The 19,549-nt window shown below is 36.0% G+C and overlaps 1 protein-coding gene across 1 annotated transcript in view; it reads left to right on the forward strand.

Moving 5' to 3' along the window:
- The window catches only part of MNAT1 (MNAT1, CDK activating kinase assembly factor), a 242,265-nt gene that overhangs the window by 41,294 nt on the left and 181,422 nt on the right, over positions 1–19,549 (forward strand). The window contains exons 2-4 of the mRNA XM_003794427.3: positions 3,258–3,410; positions 5,615–5,688; positions 16,776–16,879. Of these exons, the coding sequence (XP_003794475.1) occupies positions 3,258–3,410; positions 5,615–5,688; positions 16,776–16,879 (331 nt within the window). The remainder of the gene's footprint in view (positions 1–3,257; positions 3,411–5,614; positions 5,689–16,775; positions 16,880–19,549) is intronic.

The following is a 19,549-nucleotide window of genomic DNA, read 5'->3' on the forward strand; positions in this document are numbered from 1 at the left end:
AAGTTGGGCAAAATTACAACGGGAGGACTACAAAAGGCTGGGGATTGAATATTCTTGACAAAAGAAAAAAATCTGCTAAAAATAAGGAATTTAGAGAGATAAGAGAATGAAGGTAGCATTTTGGGTTTTCAAAACAAAGGACAAACCACAAAAATGTTTCAGGGAATGAGGAATGACTGAAGATTTGAGCTTTTTCAGTAAATTTTTCTTTGTTCTGTAGAATATAAGTTTTATTTGAAAAAAACACTTTTGGAGGCAAGAGATCATCCATGTACTGTTGCCTTGTTGTCAGATAAAGTGAACTAGTAATTATCAACTTCTATTCTTTTTTTACATGATAGATTGTTTATATATATTTCATAAATATGTAGAAGATATGGCCACATAAATGCTAGACTTAGCAGTAGTGTGTTACCTGTGGGAAGTGAGTTATAGAAGAGAATGAAGTAAAACTTTCAGTTTTTTTCTCTGTATAATTCTATGTTGTTTGAGCTTTTAAAAAAAGTATCCTTTGGCGGTGTCCATAGCTCAGTGGGTAGGGCGCTGGCTGCATACACTGAGGCTGGCAGGTTCAAACCTGGCCTGGGCCTGCTAAAACAACAATGACAACTGCAACAACAACAACAACAAAATAGCTGGGCATTGTGGCAGGAGCCTGTAATCTCAGCTACTTGGGAGGCTGAGGCAAGAGAATCACTTAAGCCCAAGAGTTTAAGGTTGCTGTGAGCTATGATGCCATAGCACTCTACCCAGGAAGACAGCCTGAGACTCTGTCTCAAAAAACAAAACAGTATTCTTTGGCCAGGTGCAGTGGCTCATGCCTATAATCCCAGCATTCTGGGAGGCTGACGTGAGTGGATTGCTTGACTTCATGAGTATGAGGCCAGCCTGAGCAAAAAGTTTTTTTCTACTAAAAATAGAAAAAAACTGAGGCAAGAGGATTGCTTGAGCTTGAGTTGGATGTTGCTGGGAGTTATGATGCCATAGGACTCTATCCAGGGCAACAGCTTGAGTCTCTGTCTCAAAAAAAAAAGTACTCTTTTAGCAGTTAGAATTAGAAAGGGAAAATGCTATATAAGAGAATAAACTACTGTAAAAGATCATTATACTGTTTAAATTGTTATGATTTTTTTTTTTTTTGAGACAGAGCCTCAAGCTATCCCCCTGGGTAGAGTGCCGTGGCATCACAGCTCACAGCAACCTCCAACTCCTGGGCTCAAGCGAGTCTCCTGCCTCAGCCTTCCAAGTAGCTGGGACCACAGGCACCCGCAGCCTCCCAAGTAGCTGGGACCACAGGCGCCCGCCACAGCACCTGGCTATTTTTTGGTTGCAGCCGTCATTGTTGTTTTGGCGGGCCCGGGCTGGATTCGAACTCGCCACCTTAGGTGTATGTGGCTGGCGCCTTAGCCACTTGAGCCACAGGCACCGAGCCTAAATTGTTATGATTTAAGGCAGATTGTAAAAAAATGGGGACATTCAACTGTTTTTGGAAACAAATAATATGTCAAATACACAATATGAATTCTAGAAATAGTAGTGTTCTGTATTACCTTGCTAACTGAATTGTTTGACTGAGTCTAGTCTCTATGACCTGGTTATGTAATTTTGAAAATTTTGGATATTTATAAATATCTTTAATCAGTATGGTTGTAAAGTGTGTCTGTTTTAGTTTCTATAGTTGGATTCAATTTCCTCTAACCACAAAGAATGGTGAAAATGTACCACTTCTAAACTTCCTGAAGTGGTTTATCTGGGATTTTGTTGATCTTGGTAATAAAACTGTTAATAAAATATATTTGGGATGTTTTTTCCTGCTGTTTTTTGAAGATACCATTAAGATAGAAATATGTAAAGGCCAATATTACTAGCAACCCTGAAAATTCTGTTCATTTAGCTTATTCCATACACAACTTGGAAGGAATCAACTTTTTTCCATTCATTATAATGTCTCTTTTTCCTATTGTCTTTTATTTATTATTTTTTGTTCTGTAAGGTTTATCTGATGAGTACTTATTGTCAGGCCCTGGGGATAGAGAACAAAATAGGTCAAATTCTGCCTTCATGAAGTATGTTGTACAGAAACTCAATATGAAGAAATACATAAGTTCAGGTATTGCAAAAAAAAAAAGGAGTGAGTAGGACGGTTTGTCCCTAAAACATACGAAGTTGGGCAAAATTACAACGGGAGGACTACAAATGTTTGAATGGTATCAGAATATTTGAATATTTAAAAATTATAATTCAAGCTACATCCTAGGCCTACCCTGAGTTCCCATACTGCATCTTAAGCTCCCAGCAACCTGCACCCTTAAGACCAGAGGGTAAAGGAATAGATCTCTCCTGTCCATGCCTGAGTGGTGGCATGGATCTGTTGGGGCAGGGCAGGAATGGTTAGGTGTTACCTGGATCCATGTAAACAATATATGCAGACTGAACCCACCAAGCCCCCAGGAATCTGTCAACAGAAGTGCACCTCTCCAGTTCCTTGTGTTTTCAATTCAAGACTTCCAAGAACTTCTATGCTTATCCCAAAATTATACTACCCAAAAGAGAACAGAGAGGGTGCAGGTGTTTGGCTTACTTGGGCAATCACTTTAGTTGATTTGGGGCACTCAACTTTAACTGAATACAGCTTTTAAAAGCTGCTGCTCTTTCTAGGATTTCTCATAGTGGAAGCTGTGTTGAGTTTTCCTTCTCTATGTAATACTGGATTAATACTGGATTAAATTCTTTATCATCTATGGGGCCTTGTTCAGCTAGTACCTCTCTCTTGTGATTTTCATTTGCTCAACTGGTTGCTGAACTTTCAGAAAATTTCCTTACAGGAATGAAAGGAACGAAAAGAGTCTGTTTTACTGCTTGGGGTATTCAGGGCTCTGTAAAGTGCAGGCCCTTAGTAGAGGCTTCTCTTGCCTAGGCCTGAGGTTGATACTGGGCTGGGCATGGGAGTGACCAGTCTTTTCCATGCTGTTTGAGTTCTCCCTGTCCTGCTGTTCTGAATCTTCCAAGTTTCCTACTCAGTTTATAAATTTCTTTAATTTATAAAACTAAATTGATAACCCTTATGATACCTATATCTGAAAAGTAAGCTCCAAATGAAAATGAACATTTTCCAAAAGATTTATTGGTAAGGAATCTGTAAGTAGTCATTAAGTAGCAATGACTAGTTTTCATGTCTCACCCTCCTTCCCTCAAAGAGGCAAACTATTCAGATTTGTTACAGATTTAATTGTTATGTTTTTTTTCTCTCCCTACAGGTGTGAGAGTTGTGTGGACTTACTGTTTGTGAGAGGAGCTGGAAACTGTCCTGAGTGTGGTACTCCACTTAGAAAGAGCAACTTCAGGGTGCAGCTCTTTGAAGATCCCACTGTTGACAAAGAGGTTGAGATTCGGAAAAAAGTGCTAAAGATGTAAGTATTATTGCTTGAATGATTCAGTCAACGAAAAGGACTTTGGCAATTATTTCAATAATTGATACCATTGTTTGCTGATATAAATATGGGCAGAGTGGCAAGTGAATAACTAAATTCATCTATGTATTTAACACAAATTAAAGTTCTTAGAGAACTAAGTAATATCATTAATCTAACTTTTGTTTAAAAAGAGTCTCTTGATTGATGGCTTTATAATTTATTTCCTATTTGTTTAATTTATTTAGTAGATATGTATTGAGAATCTACTGTGTAAACACGATGTTATGCATGTTAGGCAGGAGGTATGAAATGATGAATAAAGTGGCTGTAAACCCCGTGCTTGTGAGACTTAGAGTATAGCAAAAAGACAATAAAACAAGCAAACAAAGCTTCCTCATTTTTATAAATTGAGGAAGTGCTTATGATGTTAGTGGCTGAGTGTTAGTAGGTCAGTGATATCAAGTAGGGCTGAGGAGGTAACATTAAGTTAAGATTTGAAGGTTATTAGAGAAAATTATATGTTGGCTACAATTTATTTTGGTATGTATGTTATAGAATCCACATACATGTTATATATGGATGTTATATAATCCACACATATATGTAGGTATAGTGTATGTGTGTATAGTTAAATGTACAGACCTATATATATTTTAATCTTTTTTATTTACAATTTACATTTTACTTTTTACTCATTGAGGAGTTTTGGGTTTCATTTTATCTGTTCTTCTATTATAAGGCATCCTATTGCTTTTGAAATTAAAATAATATATTTATTTACTTTCTTCTTACTTTTGGTAGTATACATTTCAACCCAGGACATCAGTGTTTTAAGCATCTTTCTAATATCTAACCAATGATACTTTATCCATGTTCCTAGCTACTCTTTTATTATAGTACAACCTCTGTAAGTTGACCACCCCAAGAACTATAACAAACTGGTCAACATATGGAATGAGGTGAAGTGATCAACTTAAGGAACTAGGCCTACGGTACTGATGCATACAGGTGGTGCATTTCTGGTCTAAGAAAATTAAAGTCAACTTGAGGAGCTGGTCAGTGTAGGGAGGTGGTGAACTACAGAGGTTTTACTATATTTGGATTACTTCTGGGAGGTAGTCTCACAGATTCTGATCTTTTATTATTAATTCCTTATAGTTTTTCACAGGTATATTACCATATGCAATCTAGAACCTCTGTAAGTTGACTACTCAAGGGAATGTAACAAACTGGTCAACCTAGGAAACTTGGCCTACTATACTTACGTGTACATATGGTATGTGTCCCTACGAAAATTAGGCGAACTTAAGGAGGTAGTCAATGTATGGAGGTTCTATTGTGTTTACCAATTTTCCCAATCTAGAATTCTTTAGACTATAACTGTTATGAAAAATATGGGAGTCACTTTTAAGTTAATTTTTTGTTTACTTAATGAATCTTTTTATTAAAATAAACAATATCATAATTTCCAATGATAATAACTTACATAAGCTCATTTCCCAGTCTTTCCCTCAAGTCATACATGAATTTTACATATTATACCATTTTCTCTCTCTCTCTCTCTCTTTTTTTTTTTTTTTTCATTTTTTGGCCAAGGCCGGGTTTGAACCCGCCATCACCAGTATATGGGGCTGGCGCCCTACTCCTTTGAGCCACAGGCGCTACCCTGTACTATTTTCTCTTAATTCTACTCCTTCTTCATAGCTGTAAGGCTTTAAGAAAGCATTTTTGGCCTAATTAACAAACCTGGTGTAAGGAAACAGTATTGTGGGGTTTGGGTGCTGTGACTCCCTCCTGTAATCCCAGTACTCTGTGCTGAGGCAGTTGGATTGCCTGAGCTCACAGGTTTGAGACCAGCCTGAGCAAGAGTGAGATCCCCTCTCTAAAAATAGCCAGGTGTTGTGGTGGGTGCCTGTAGTCCCAGCTACTTGGAAGGCTGAGACAGGAGGATCACTTGAGCCTAGGAGTTTGAGGTTGTTGTGAGCTATGAAGCCACGGCACTCTATCGAGGGTGACAAAGTGAGACTCTGTCTCAAAAAGAAAAAGAAACAGTGTTGTATGCAAATTCCTTTTTATATATCATGTATAAATTAGGTAGGAACAAACAAACCATTTAGATAAAATGGTCTATCTCAAATAATAAAAAAGAAAAGAATGATATGTCATATGTTGATTTTTTTTTTTTTTTGGTTCTCTTGAAGATACAATAAAAGGGAAGAAGACTTTCCTAGTCTAAGAGAATATAATGATTTCCTAGAAGAAGTGGAAGAAATTGGTATGTTTTTAATTTGCAGTGCTAGACTGTAAGAATTTGTGCTTTTATCTTTTAGATGGCTAGGGGAACATCTCACATAAAAATCTCTAACAGGTTTTGTTGTGATAGCTAATGTTCACCTAATTACTTTCTTTTGTACATAGATCATGTTTATCAAATTGAAGGCATATTTAAATAAAGGACATGCTTAAATAATATTTTATCTTAGGAAAAAATATGATTAATAGGGGTAGTAACACCTTACAGCTGGGAAGGTAGGTTCATGTTGATAAAGGTAGTTTAAAGGAAAGTATGTTCTGATTTTTAAAAAAAATAGGATTTCTGTTAACTTCATTCTTGGTGACTAAAGGCATATGTTGTCTGTCATAATTTATGCTTCTGTAGATACAGCATTTGGAAAATACTTTGAAGCAGTTGATGGTAAAATAGCATTCTATTGTTCAATGTTACTCTGGAATCAGAGGTTAGAGTAATCTCACTGTCTTTTTTTTCTGATGTGATTAGTCAAAAGGATCCTTATATCAAAATAAAAGTATTGTTTCTGTTTTCTTAAGTAAAATTTCAGAGATATTAAAAAGTCTATGACTAAAAGAGTGAATTTGGAATGTTCCTAACTCAAAGAAATGATAAATGCCTAAGGTGGTGGCTATTCTAGTTATCCTGATTTGATTAATTCACATTGCATGTGAATTAGAAAACACATATACTTAATGAAGATATCCAGCTATTATGTGTCCACAATAATTTTAAAATTTTATAAAAAATTAAAATGAAAAAGTCTAGAAGTTGTTATTAATGCTGGGTTTTAAAGTTGCCATAATTATTACTAAGTGCAGGTTTGGAAATGACGTAAGGGTTATAGGCTATGAAAATTAGTATGAGACTACAAGTCATCTTTTTTATTCTTCTCTCAAACTTGAGAGCCAATATTTATTATTAAAGAGCTCAATATTTATTAAATAGCTCAGTATTTATTATTAAAATATGATTATTATAAAATTGATTACTCTTTATAAGATTTATATGTGATAAATTTTTAGAAAATTCAAATTCCTTTTTTTTTTTTTTGAGACAGAGCCTCAAGCTATCCCCCTGGGTAGAGTGCTGTGGCATCACAGCTCACAGCAACCTCCAACTCCTGGGCTCAAGCGAGTCTCCTGCCTCTGCCTCCCAAGTAGCTGGGACCACAGGCACCCGCCATAGTGCCCAGCTATTTTTTGGTTGCAGCTGTCATTGTTGTTTTGGCAGGCCCGGGCTGGATTCGAACCCGCCACCTTAGGTGTATGTGGCTGGCACCTTAGCCACTTGAGCTACAGGCGCCAAGCCAGAAAATTCAAATTCCTAAAGAATGATTATTCTAATTTTTAAAATTTATTTCCTGAGAAAATCCAAAAATTTTTGTTACAACTATTATTGAAACTTTTCTAAAATGTCTAAGTCCATTGGTTAATGCCTTAACTAAAGTGTGTACAGAGCATACTGTACTGCTTTTCTAGGATTGTTCAGTGCCTTAGTGCCACTGCTTTTTCATTCTAATGTACTTATTGCACTTTGCATGTGATCTTAGTAACCATGAGTAACTATGGATTTTAGCTGAAAAGATGGTAGAATTGGGAGTGTAAAGGTAAAATGGAAAAGTTAGGATATAGACCAGAAAGAAATCTTGCAGGAACTGGGCAGGTATGCAGATATGTAGAAATCTGGCTATACATAGGTACAGTAAGATAGCAATCAGGAAGAAGAACAGCTTGCATGTATTCAAGCTGATTAGTCAGAAGTCTGGTCAGGCAATCAGTGGAAAGGAGATTATAGATGTTGCAGAAGAACAAGTTGAATATGTGGTCACAAGTTCAAGCAGGCAGTCAGGATAACTGAACGAAACTGAGGAGCAAAGAAGGAGGAGAACAGGTTTAGGGGATGAACTACAGGAGAACCTTGATTCTGGCATAAGTTTCTAATTGAGCTGAGATTTAAAAATATGTAGTTTTGCTCTGAGATGAGTTGGTTTGAAGGTGTATGTCCAGAAGTGGAAACTAGAATCAACAGGCAAGAACGAGTCTGAATATTTGGGTTATATAATATGTTAACATTTATTTTTTTTCACCAGAGCATTTAATTGAAATTGATTCTGCTGTTAAGTGTACTCATGAAGGATTGTTTTCAGTTGTAGTATGTGGAAATTCTTAACTAACTTCCACTTAATTGTCTCATTGGAGTAAATGACATCCTTTCCATAAAATGCATTGACTGAGGGCCTAAGGCTTGATGAATCCATGGTAAATGGTGTCCATCAGAAGCTTCCTTCAAGTGTACCTCTGTACTTCTCTCACCAGTTTGTTTATACACTAAGAATTATTATCATTGATAAACCAAACCTTTTTTTTATTTATTAAATCATAGCTGTGTACATTAATTCAATCATGGAGTATAATGTGCTGGTTTTATATACAATTTGAAATATTTTCATCAAACTGGTTAACATAGCCTTCACGGCATTTTCTTAGTTATTGTGTTAAGGCATTTAGTAAATTTCACATGTACTATTGTAAGATACACCGTAGGTGTGGTTCCACCAATTACCCTCCCTCCACCAAGCCTTCCCCAACCCCTCCCCTCTCTCTCCCCTTTCCCTATATTCTTGGGCTATAATTGGGTTATAGCTTTCATATCAAATTGGTTTCATAGTAGGGCTGAGTACATTGGATACTTTTTCTTCCATTCTTGAGATACTTTGCTAAGAAGAATATGTTCTAGTTCCATCCATGTAAACATGAAAGAGGTAAAGTCTCCATCTTTCTTAAGGCTGCATAATATTCCATGGTGTACATATACCACAATTTATTAATCCATTCTCGGGTTGATGGGCACTTGGGTTTCTTCCATGACTGAGCAATTATGAATTGGGCTGCAGTAAACATTCTGGTACAAATACCTTTGTTGTAGTGTGATTTTTGGTCTTCTGGATATATACCTAGTAGAGGAATTATATACCAAACCTTCTTAATGCCAGTTATACTTGTTATTGTAATTATGTAATTTAAATAATATATAAGGGAGAAATTGTAAAACTCTAGAATTCTGTTTCTCAAGTTCTTTATTTGCTTTCTAAAAAATGGAAACTGAGCAATGTGTATGATATTTGTGACCCATAGAAGCAGAACTCTAATTAAAAAAGACTAGAATTTGGTTATATGTCATTAAGTTAGAGAATGACAATATACCTACTATATACATTTTAAGTTAAAGTATTTAAAGAGAGAGAGAGATTGATTCCTCCCTTTAGCAGATTTTTGTAAATAATCAAATGTAAATACTGATCATGTTGATTACAGAATAGTTCATGTTGTATTTGAAGATATTAATGAGTTTTGGGAACTAACCTCATGGATTTTATAGTTTATTCTTTTGAACTTCAATTCAGCAAGTAATTTATTAATTGTGTGTAAAACTGCTTTACTGCTGGGGATATATGATAGTTGCCTTCAATAAGTTCAGACTATAAAGGGGGAGATAATTATATCACCTAGTAACTATAATTTAACTTAATAAATCTTATAAGGATTTGTAAAATGCTCTGGGAATTTAGATAAGAAAGCAGTTAATTTAGCTTTGGAAAGGAGAGGTATAGTTTGGTGAAGTTCAGGGAAGAGATGACATGTGAATTTGACCTTAAAAGATGAATAGGAGTTTGCAGGTAGAAAGGGGATGGAACAACATTTAGCAAATGATAGAGGCGAAGAGGTGCAAAGATGTTGAGCATGTTGGAGAATGAGCTACTAGTCTGTTATAGGTAGGCAGACAATGGTTTGGAATGACTTGAAAATAGGGAGGCTTGGCTTGGTGCCCGTAGTATAGTTGTTAAGGCACCAGCCACATACACTAAAGGTGGAGGTTTGAACCCGGCCTCAGGCCAGCTAACCAACAATGACAACTGCAACAAAAATAGCCAGGCATTGGGGTGGGTGCCTGTACTCCCAGCTACTTGGGAGGCTGAGGCAAGAGAATCCCTTGAGCCCAGGAGTTTAAGGTTGTTGTGAGCTGTAATGCCACGACACTCTACCGAGGTTGACATAGTGAGACTCTGTCTCTAAATAAGTAAATAAATAAAATAAGGAGGCTTGAGAAATGAGCTGGACTGGGTTAAGAAGGGCTTAGTACCAAAGGCAACAATTGCAAAGATAGACAAATGGAATTTTATGAAACGAAAAAGTTTCTGTATATCAAAGGAAACAACAGAGAAAAGAGACAACCCACAGAGTGGGAGAAAATATTTGCAAACTATATATCTGATAAGGGGTTAATCTCTAAATTATATGAGGAACTTACTTCAATAGCAAGAAAACAAAATTTGATTAAAAAATAGGCCGAGGACCTGACTACCATGTTTCCCTGAAAATAAGACACTGTCTTATATTTAATTTTTCTCAAAAAGACACACTAGGGCTTATTTTCAGGGGATGTCTTTTTTTTTTTGCAGTTTTTGGCAAGGGCTGGGTTTGAACCCACCACCTCCCACATATGGGGCCGGCGCCCTACTCCTTTGAGCCACAGGCACCACCTGAGATGTCTTATTTTTATTAAGTATAATACAACAATCTACATTTATTCAAATATAGTTAAGTCATCTTCATCTTCTTCTGGAACCTGACAGGGGGAGCTGATCTTGTTGGTGGTGCTGGTGCTAGTGATGCGTGAACTCCTTTTTCCTAGCCGTTTGCACGTGTGCAATAGGATTCCTGAGACCGTGGTTACCACACGCACACCTGCACAAGTGCTAACAGCTCAGAGAAAAGAGCTGTGGCAGATAAAAGGTATTCTGGTCTTCGTAGCGCTCACACTGAAATGCATGCCATGGATGTGCAGACACGCTACATAGCCATGCCCATCACTAGGTCTTATTATCGGGGTAGGGCTTATGTTTAACAAATGCATAGAAATCCTGCTAGGGCTTATTTTTTGGGTAGGTCTTATTTTGGGGGAAACATGGTAGACATTTCTCAAAAGAAGACCTATGAATTGCCAACCATTATATGAAAAAGTGTTCAACATTGCTAATTGTCGGGGAAATGCATATGTATTTATTAAACTCACAATGGTATATCACTTCACACTCATTAGAATGGCTATTACAAAAACAGCAAAAGATAACAACTATTGGCAAAGGTATAGTGAAAAGGGAACCCTTGTACACTCTTGGTAGGAATGTAAATTAGGATAGCCATTGTGGAGAACAGTATGGAGGTTCCTCACATACTAAAAATAGCACTTCTATTATTACCCAGTAGTCCCACTTCTGCATATATCTCAAAGAATTTAGTATGTTAAATTAGAATTTAGTTATCTGCACTCATGTTCATTGCATCATTTTTTACAATGCCTAAGGTGTGGCATCAACGTAAATGTCCATCAGTGGATGAAAGGGTGAAAGAAAATATGGTATATATATACAATGCAACAGTACTCAGCCTTCAAAAAGAGAAATTCTGCAGCATTCCCCAACATGCGTGAACCTGGAGGACACGATGCTAAACGAAATAGGCATCGCTTATGTAGCATGATCCTCTGAATGTGGAGTCTTAAGTCATCAAACTGAGAGTGGAATAGTGGCTACCAGAGACTGTGGATGGGCATGGGATAGAGAACGGGGAGATGGTGCCCAAAGGGTACAAAGTGTCAGTTAGAATAGAGGAGTATGTTTTTGAGACCATAGGATGGTGACATAGTTTATAATGTATATTTCAAAATTGTTAAAAAGAATAGATTTGAAATATTCTTACTATAAAAAGGAAAAGTGAGTCAGGTGATGGATATGTTCATTAACTTTTTTTTTTTTTTTTTGTATTAAAGGTCTTCATTGGTGGGAAGAGGGAGCCTGCAGAGCAGCACCAAGGAGGAGAGAAAACAGAAGAGAAAAGAGGGGAGAGAGATAAGGAGAGAGTGGGGAAGAGAAGAGAGAGAAAGAGTAGAGAAGAGAGGCAGAGAGAGGCAGTATGTTCATTAACTTGATAAAATAGTTCCACAATGTGTACATATATCAAAACATCACATTATAGCCTATGGAGAGATATATATATAGAGAGAGAGAGGGAGGGAAGGAGGGAGGAAGGCAGGGAGGGAGGGAGAGAGAGAGAGAGAGAGAGAGCGAGCGCGAGTGAGAGCTATCGAGCTGTTATTCATCAATTAAACTTAAAATTTTAAGTTAAAAAAAAAGGAGGGCTTTTAATGGGTTGTTAACATTTTATTCTGTGGCCAAGAGGAGGTAGTCAAGGCTGGGAAACCCATCTTTTTTGTTTTTGTTTTTATTTTTGTTCTGAGACAGGATCTCACTCTGTTGCCTTGGGTAGAGTGCAGTGGTGTCATTCTAGTTCTATAAGCTCAAACTTCTGAGCTCAAGCCATCCTTCTGCCTCAACTCTCCTCCCGCGCATGCCACTGTAGTCAGCTAACTTTTTCTATTTTTAATAGAGATGGGGTGTTGCTCTTGCTCAGACTGGTCTCAAACTCTTCTTTTTTTCCAGTTTTTTTGGCTAGGGCTGGGTTTGAACCCGCCATCTCTGGCATACAGGGCCGGTGCCCTACTCCTTTGAGCCACAGGTGCCGCCCTCTTTTTTTTTGAGACAGAGTCTCAGTATGTCACTATGTCACCCTTGGTAGAGTGCCACAGCATCACAGCTTAAAGCAGCCATCAACCTCAAATTCTTGGGCTCAAGCGATTCTCCTGCCCCAGCCTCCCTTATAACTGGGACGACTGGTGCCCGCCACAATGCCCAGCTGTGTTTCTTGTTTGTTTGTTTGTTTGTTTAGCAGGCTTGGGCTAGGTTCGAACCCACCAGCCTCAGTGTATGTGGCTGGAGCCCTAACTGCTGAGCTACAGGTGCCAAGCCTGGTCTCAAACTCTTGACTTCAAGGCATCCTCCCACCTTGGCCTCCCCAAATCCTCTACTATGCCCAGATTGGAAGACCATTTTTAAGAGACCATTATAATAATTTGGATGAGAAATAATAGGGACTTAAGAGTAGATACTAACAATGGTGACAGACAAAGGGAATGTTTTAGAATAGTCAGGAAACTGATTTGATATAGGATGTGAATTAGAATAAGCAAGGATGAATTAACAAATTAGGACCTGGCCTGGATGAAACACTTGTATGGTATTAATCAAGATAATAATATTAGGCTGGAAAACAGGCAGTATTTTTTATTTTGTTCTGTTGGGTGGGGAGTGTGCAGAAATGAAGAATGAGGTAGACTGTGATTTTAGACCTTTTAAGTTTTGTTAGGGTGTGGCTCCACTGCTTAATTGTGTGGCATTGTTCTGCTTGTTATGAAAAACTGCCTTTTAAATCTTCTTTCAATAGCTTTCTACTTTTGTGTTTTTTCATACTTTTAAAGATGAGTCATTAAATGTTTGTGATATCTGTATGACTCTTTGTGTTAATCAAAAGTATAAAATGTTAATTTAATGGGTGCTTGCTAAGTACCAGACTGAGCTGTACACACATTATCTCATAAAATTTTCAAAACTCTAAGAGACAGCTTAGGTATTGTGCCCAGCATTATATTGCTAGTAAATAATGGAGACAAATTGTAAAATTTGAAAACTTAGATTTTTCTTTCTCTCAGGCCCATGAAAGTATTTGGTAGGCTAAGAGAAAAGTTAATAGTCTGAGTCTAGAACGTGGGGTTCTGTGGGATAGAGATGAGAGGAAAAAAAGTAGGTTGGGGCTATATTTTTGGAGGATATTTAAGGAGTTTGAACTTGACCTTATAAGTAGAAGGGTACTATTGAAGATGTTTAAGCTTAGAATGAGAGGACTATAATTATTAGGGTGCCTCTGAGAGATCAACATTTGAGGATTCATAAATTGGAGATTGAGATTATTTTGTTATATAAGTCATGAATCCTTTGGACATCACAAGTATAAAAATTGAAAATTATAATTTCAAATGATGACATCAGAAATTTACAATTAGAAGGGACATATATGAAGATGCACTTTTGATGGCATTAACAATAGATTCTTTTCTGTGGTTAGGACAATCTATACATGAATATTCTTCCTTATGGCCTTAGGAATTATCTCAAACATTTGTTCTTAGTTTTATAATAAATAGATTATTCTTTTGGTGTAGAGAATACTTATTTGAAAAGGGTGAGAAAGTCCTAAGGGCTTTAATTATAAATTCTAGAGATCAAAGACTTCAAAATTGTACTTAAATTTTAACATTAAATCTTTCAGAAAATACAATGGTTTTTTGTTTGCTTCTAATACTTGGCTAAAGGCAGGTCAACATCTAAGCTAAATCAGTAAGTGGAGAAAGGGTCAAGTGATTGTTATAGAAAATTAGCTTCCATTTCTTTTTCTTCTAGGCTATTATACCAACTTGATTCATTATGGTATGAATGAGGCTTGATCTGAAAAGTTTTAAATGTATAGTAATTCACTATTACGATTCTTTTCTTTTTAAAAGAAGAGGCTTGCATTATCTATGATTGTGATTTGTACCTATTACATTACTGTTACCTTTGCTTTCTATTAAAAACATGAAACAAATTGCTATTTACTTTTATTGAAATTCATCATGAAGTTTTAAATAAGCATAAAAATTGTATATAAAGAGATTAATTTCACTTAGATTTTAAGATTATTTCTGGGTTCTATTTAGGAAAGTTTATTTTTATTTATTTATTTTTTTGAGATAGAGTCTTACTTTGTCATCCTTGGTAGAGTGCCATGGCATCACAGTTCACAGCAACCTCAAACTCTTGGGCTCAAGTAATTCTCTTGCCTCAGCCTCCCAAGTAGCTGGGACCATAGGCTCCTGCTACAACTCCCAGCCATTTTTAGAGATGGGGTTTTGCTCTTGCACAGACTGGTCTTGAAATCCTGAGCTCAACCCATCTACCTGTCTTGGCCTCCTAGAGTGCTGGATTATAGTCATTTTTTAGGAAAGTTTAATCAGTAGTAACTTTATCATTTTCTAGTAAATGGCGGGCTTTTAAAAAAAATTGCTGTAATATCAATTTGAAAACCTTTACTTTAGTGGATTCATACCATAAGAAACCACAAATGTAGCTGGGCGTTGTGGCTGGTGCCTGTAGTCCTAGCTACTTGGGAGGCTGAGGCAAGAGAATTGCTTAAGCCCAAGAGTGTGAGGTTGCTGTGAGCTGTGACATCACGGCACTCTGCCGAGGGTGATGTAGTAGGACTCTGTCTCAAAGAAAAAATAAAAAAGAAACTACAAATATCTCTTCCTTAGTTTTCAATCTTACAAACTTTGCGATTTTCAAGTCTGTAATTGTAAAAGTTTTAATTGAATCAATAATTATAAGAGCATTAATAATTATAAATTTTAGTATTAGTTTACTTTTTGTCTCTCATAATAATTTAACAAGAATTTTTTTGAACTCTTACCAGATGGGAAGTTTTTTAAAAACAATTTTATGTTGGCAGCAAGATTGAGCAGGAAGTATAAACAGTTCCCCTATACTTCCTACTCCCATACATGTATACCCTTTCCCACTATTAGGATCCTGCATCAGAGTCATATGTTGTGATAATCAGTGAACCTACATTAGCCTGTCATTAACACACAAAGTCCATAGTTTACATTATGGTTCCTTTTAATTACTTTTATATTCTCTTGGTTTTGAGAAATGATAAGCATTATAGTATCATACAGAGTTGTTTCATTGTCCTGAGAATCCTCTGTGTTCTTCCTTTCATCCTTCCCTAGCCTTGGCAACATTGATCTTTTAACTCTGTGTGTGTGTGTGTATTTTTTAAAGTTGGCTCATTTCTTTTTAACAATAATATTCTATTATCAATTTATTGAAGGACATCTTGGTTGCTTCCCACTTTTGGCAATTATGAATAAAGCTGTTGTAACCATGTGTAGATTTTTGTATGGATAGTAGTTTTCAATTCATTTGGATAAATACTAAGGAGCTTGATTGCTGGATTATATGGTAGAATATATTTAGCTTTATAAGAAATCAGTATATGAATATGTCAATCTGTAGGAACCTAGGGGATAGAGCAGAGCTATAGAGTGTAGATTCATCTTGTTTTAGGACAGGAAGCAATGGCAAGTAATGGTAGAAGGGGTAAAAGGGCTAATAACCTGTGGGGAAAGGTTGCAGGGGAAGTTGAGGGAGGCCTGAACTGAATTATGGAACAGGAAAGTCTTATAGATATGGATTCTTTTTTGTACAGGCTAATGCTAACTATATAGGGTAGTGGGGCAGTGCTTTGTAATAATGTATGAGTTCAGAAGAGATTAAAAAATTCTTTTTGTTTAGAGTATTATAGTAAACTTTTGATTTGTATATATAAACATAGAAGGCAGTATTACATTTAAAATTCAAATTATTTTGAGTTAGAATTATAAAAAGAAAATTCTATCTCAGTGAAAATTTATCAGTATCTGAACATATCTCAGTGGCTTCTCTTAAGAAATTATTTTACTGTAAATTTTGGTGCTCCTTTATCCATGACTTTCCATCTTAAGTTTCAACTCTTTTCTGTGTGATACTTTCCGAGATCTAGATTACATGGAAAATAATTCAACTGTGTTTAGTCATGTTGGAGAAAATTAGAATGTGAATAATTCTTTTTTTCTTTAATATAAATTATACAAACATATGATTTTTTATTCTTTTGGATTAGTTTTCTATTTTTAGAGCTCAGTTTCTTTTCAGTTTTGATGAGAATTATAGTACATCCCAGGTTTACTAATTTTATTTAAAAAATTTGAACAATCTTTTGTGTATACTTTTTAAGTTAGAATAGGGACTAAAAATCAAATCTAATGTGATTATGGTAAACAAACATCTTAGGTTTTCTGGAGTGATCCTGATATTTAGATATTCCATTCAATGGACAGTCCTTATATTTAGCTCAGGATACATGGTTGCTATAACTAGAGTTAAGCTGAAAGTAGAGCAGATTAAAGGTCACAAGTAGAGCTATAAAGAATGACAACTCAATTAATAAGAAGTCACTGTGCAAATATTTGGTTTTTATTTTCTATTCAAGGTTTATATTAAAACTATACTTTATGTCATTGTTTCCTTTCTGTTGCAGTTTTCAACTTGACCAACAATGTGGATTTGGACAACACCAAAAAGAAAATGGAGATATATCAAAAGGAAAACAAAGATGTTATTCAGAAAAACAAGTTAAAACTGGTTGGTTGCTTAGTATTTTCATCTTCTTTTGTTAGAAACATGTTTTCATATTGCATAGTAAAACATTATCTTCCTTTAACTGGTTACATTTACAAAGAATTTAGCTGAAATTTAGGCCAGAAATACTAATACAAACTGTATAAGCATGTAGGTAGGCAGGTGTACGTTACTGTAGCAAAAACAACTTTGATAACATTATATAAGGAGCATTTTTAAGGAAATGCGTCCATAAGGTAGGTGGTTGTTAGTGTTATTTTTGCCTGTCTGTATACAGTCATGTATAATGAATGCAATAGTGTGTATAATGTGCACTCAATGTTTTTGGTGCAAACTTTCACGAAAAAAATCTTTCATTGTAATTTTGTAATTTAAGTTTTCATTTGCTTTTATTTATTTACTTATTGTTTTTATTTGTGGAAAGGAAACCCAGTTACAGCCTGAGAGTCAAAGAAACTAAAATCAGACTTAAGGTATCCAATAATGGCTGTAATTTACAGGGCAGATAATCATTATAGAGAGAAACACTAAAGCAGGGGTTCACAAACATTTTCTGTAAAGAGCAGATAAATATTTGGAACTTTATAAGCAGTAAGATGTTTGTCATAACTATTCATTGATGACATTTATAATGGAAAAGCAGACAAAGAAATACACAAATGAAAGAGTGTGACTATGTTGCAATAAAACTTCAGTTCAAACAACAGGTAATGGAAGATTTAGCCCACGGGCAGTCTTTGCCCACCTCTACTCTGGATATCTACAGAGTGGTATCCTAAACTGTTGCCTGGGTATTGATTCCCATAAGAATGAATGGAAAGTACTCAAGACCGAAAAAATAACCTAGAAACCAAGAGATCAAGCAACTCTCACACAGAATAAGAAATTGTTCATATTCTCAATAAATGAGGTATAAAAGACCTCTCAATACATGAGGTATGTATGAGACAGTGTCTTTGGAATGGTGTCACCTTGAAAGTGGAGCTCAATTGCCTTAACATTAAAGTGTGTTCTTGTATACCCTAACAATGCTTGAAAGCAAAGCTTGTAAGGATCAAACTTATGGGTAACAGCTTCATCTCCCACTCCTAGAAATCTGACAGTATTTAGTGGACTAGCACAAATAACAAGGTATTTTTAAAAAGGCATATTATATAACCCCTCTAGGTTAAAAAAAAAATCAGTCAACAGAGGCAGACCTAGAAATGACAAAGATGATGAGATTAGCAGATAAGGATGTTAATGTAGGTGATACAACTCTTCTACATGTTCCAGAGGGTGGGGTATAAATACCAGCTTGATGAGGAGAGAAATGAAAGGTGCAAGAAGAGATCTAGACAAAACATGGAGGGAGGTTAAAAACACACTACTGAAAATGAAAAATTTAACAAACAAGATAAATAGCTGATTATACACTACAGAAGAAAAGATCAATGAGCCTGAAGGCTTCCCACAGCAGCAACTCAAAGTGCACACATGCACGCACGCATGCACACATGAAAAATAATGCACAAAGCACTCATAATCTGTGTAACACAGTAAGAAGTATAACTTACATGTAGCTGAAATTCCAGAGTAGAGTGTGAGGGGAGGGGAAAAACCAGAAGAATGTATGGAGAAATGCTGATGTTTTCTCCAAATTTAATGAAGATAAATTTAAATTTAAAATCAATCATATTAATAGTTATATTAATAAATAAAGGAAGAGATTGTCAGATTTAAAGAAAAAGCAAGATCCAACTGCATACTAACTTAAGATAGCAACTCTATAAAGATACAAGATTAATAAGAAGGAGAAAACATAACATAAAAACATTAGCCAAAAAAGCTACATTGGCTGTATTAATATCAGATAAGAGTTGTCTTCAGAACAAATACTACTAAGAATAAAGAGCGATATTTCAAATTACTCTATTTTTACTCTCATGTATAATGCACACTCACATTTTTGGTCCAAATATTCAGGGAAAAGAAAAATTTTCATCGTAATTTTTAAATTCTGTTTTCTGTTGGTTTATATTTAGGTATTTGTCTTTTGTAGCATAAAGGAATTTTAGCATTTATTTATTTATTTAGTTTTTGAGACAGAGTCTCACTTTGTTGCCCTCAGTAGCATCTGGTGGCGTCATAACTCACAGCAACCACAAGCTCTTGGGCTCAAGTGATTCTCTTGCCTTGGCCTCCTGAGTACCTGGGACTACAGGTGCCCGCCACAACTCCTGGCTATTTTTTAGAGACCGGGTCTTACTGTTGATTGGGCTGGTCTTGAACTCATGAGCTTAGGCAGTCTACCTGCCTCGGCCTCCAAGAGTGCTAAGATTACAGGTGTGAGCCACCATACCCAGCCAGCATTTATTTTTTGAACATATGGTACAAGGCATTTTATGTAACAAATAATTGGAAAACACAAGAAGAGATACAAGAAATTTTATGTACTGGTAACTTCTTTACTATTTATACATCACAGGAAGCCAAGAGCTCCTCGTCACTGTCGATGTCAGAGGTATCATCTTCTTCACTTTCTGTATCACCTGTGTCTTCTGAAGAGCCACTTTCCTCATCCTGATAAATTTCATCCTCAGTTCCATCCATGGCATTACTGATGCCTCATTTTTTAAACAACTTCACAATGACTTCCTTCTTGACACAGTTCCAGAATCTCAGGGTCCATTC

The sequence above is a fragment of the Otolemur garnettii genome, unplaced genomic scaffold, assembly GCF_000181295.1.
Source record: "Otolemur garnettii isolate 467f Iridium unplaced genomic scaffold, OtoGar3 scaffold00081, whole genome shotgun sequence".
In the NCBI taxonomy this organism is placed as follows: domain Eukaryota; kingdom Metazoa; phylum Chordata; class Mammalia; order Primates; family Galagidae; genus Otolemur; species Otolemur garnettii.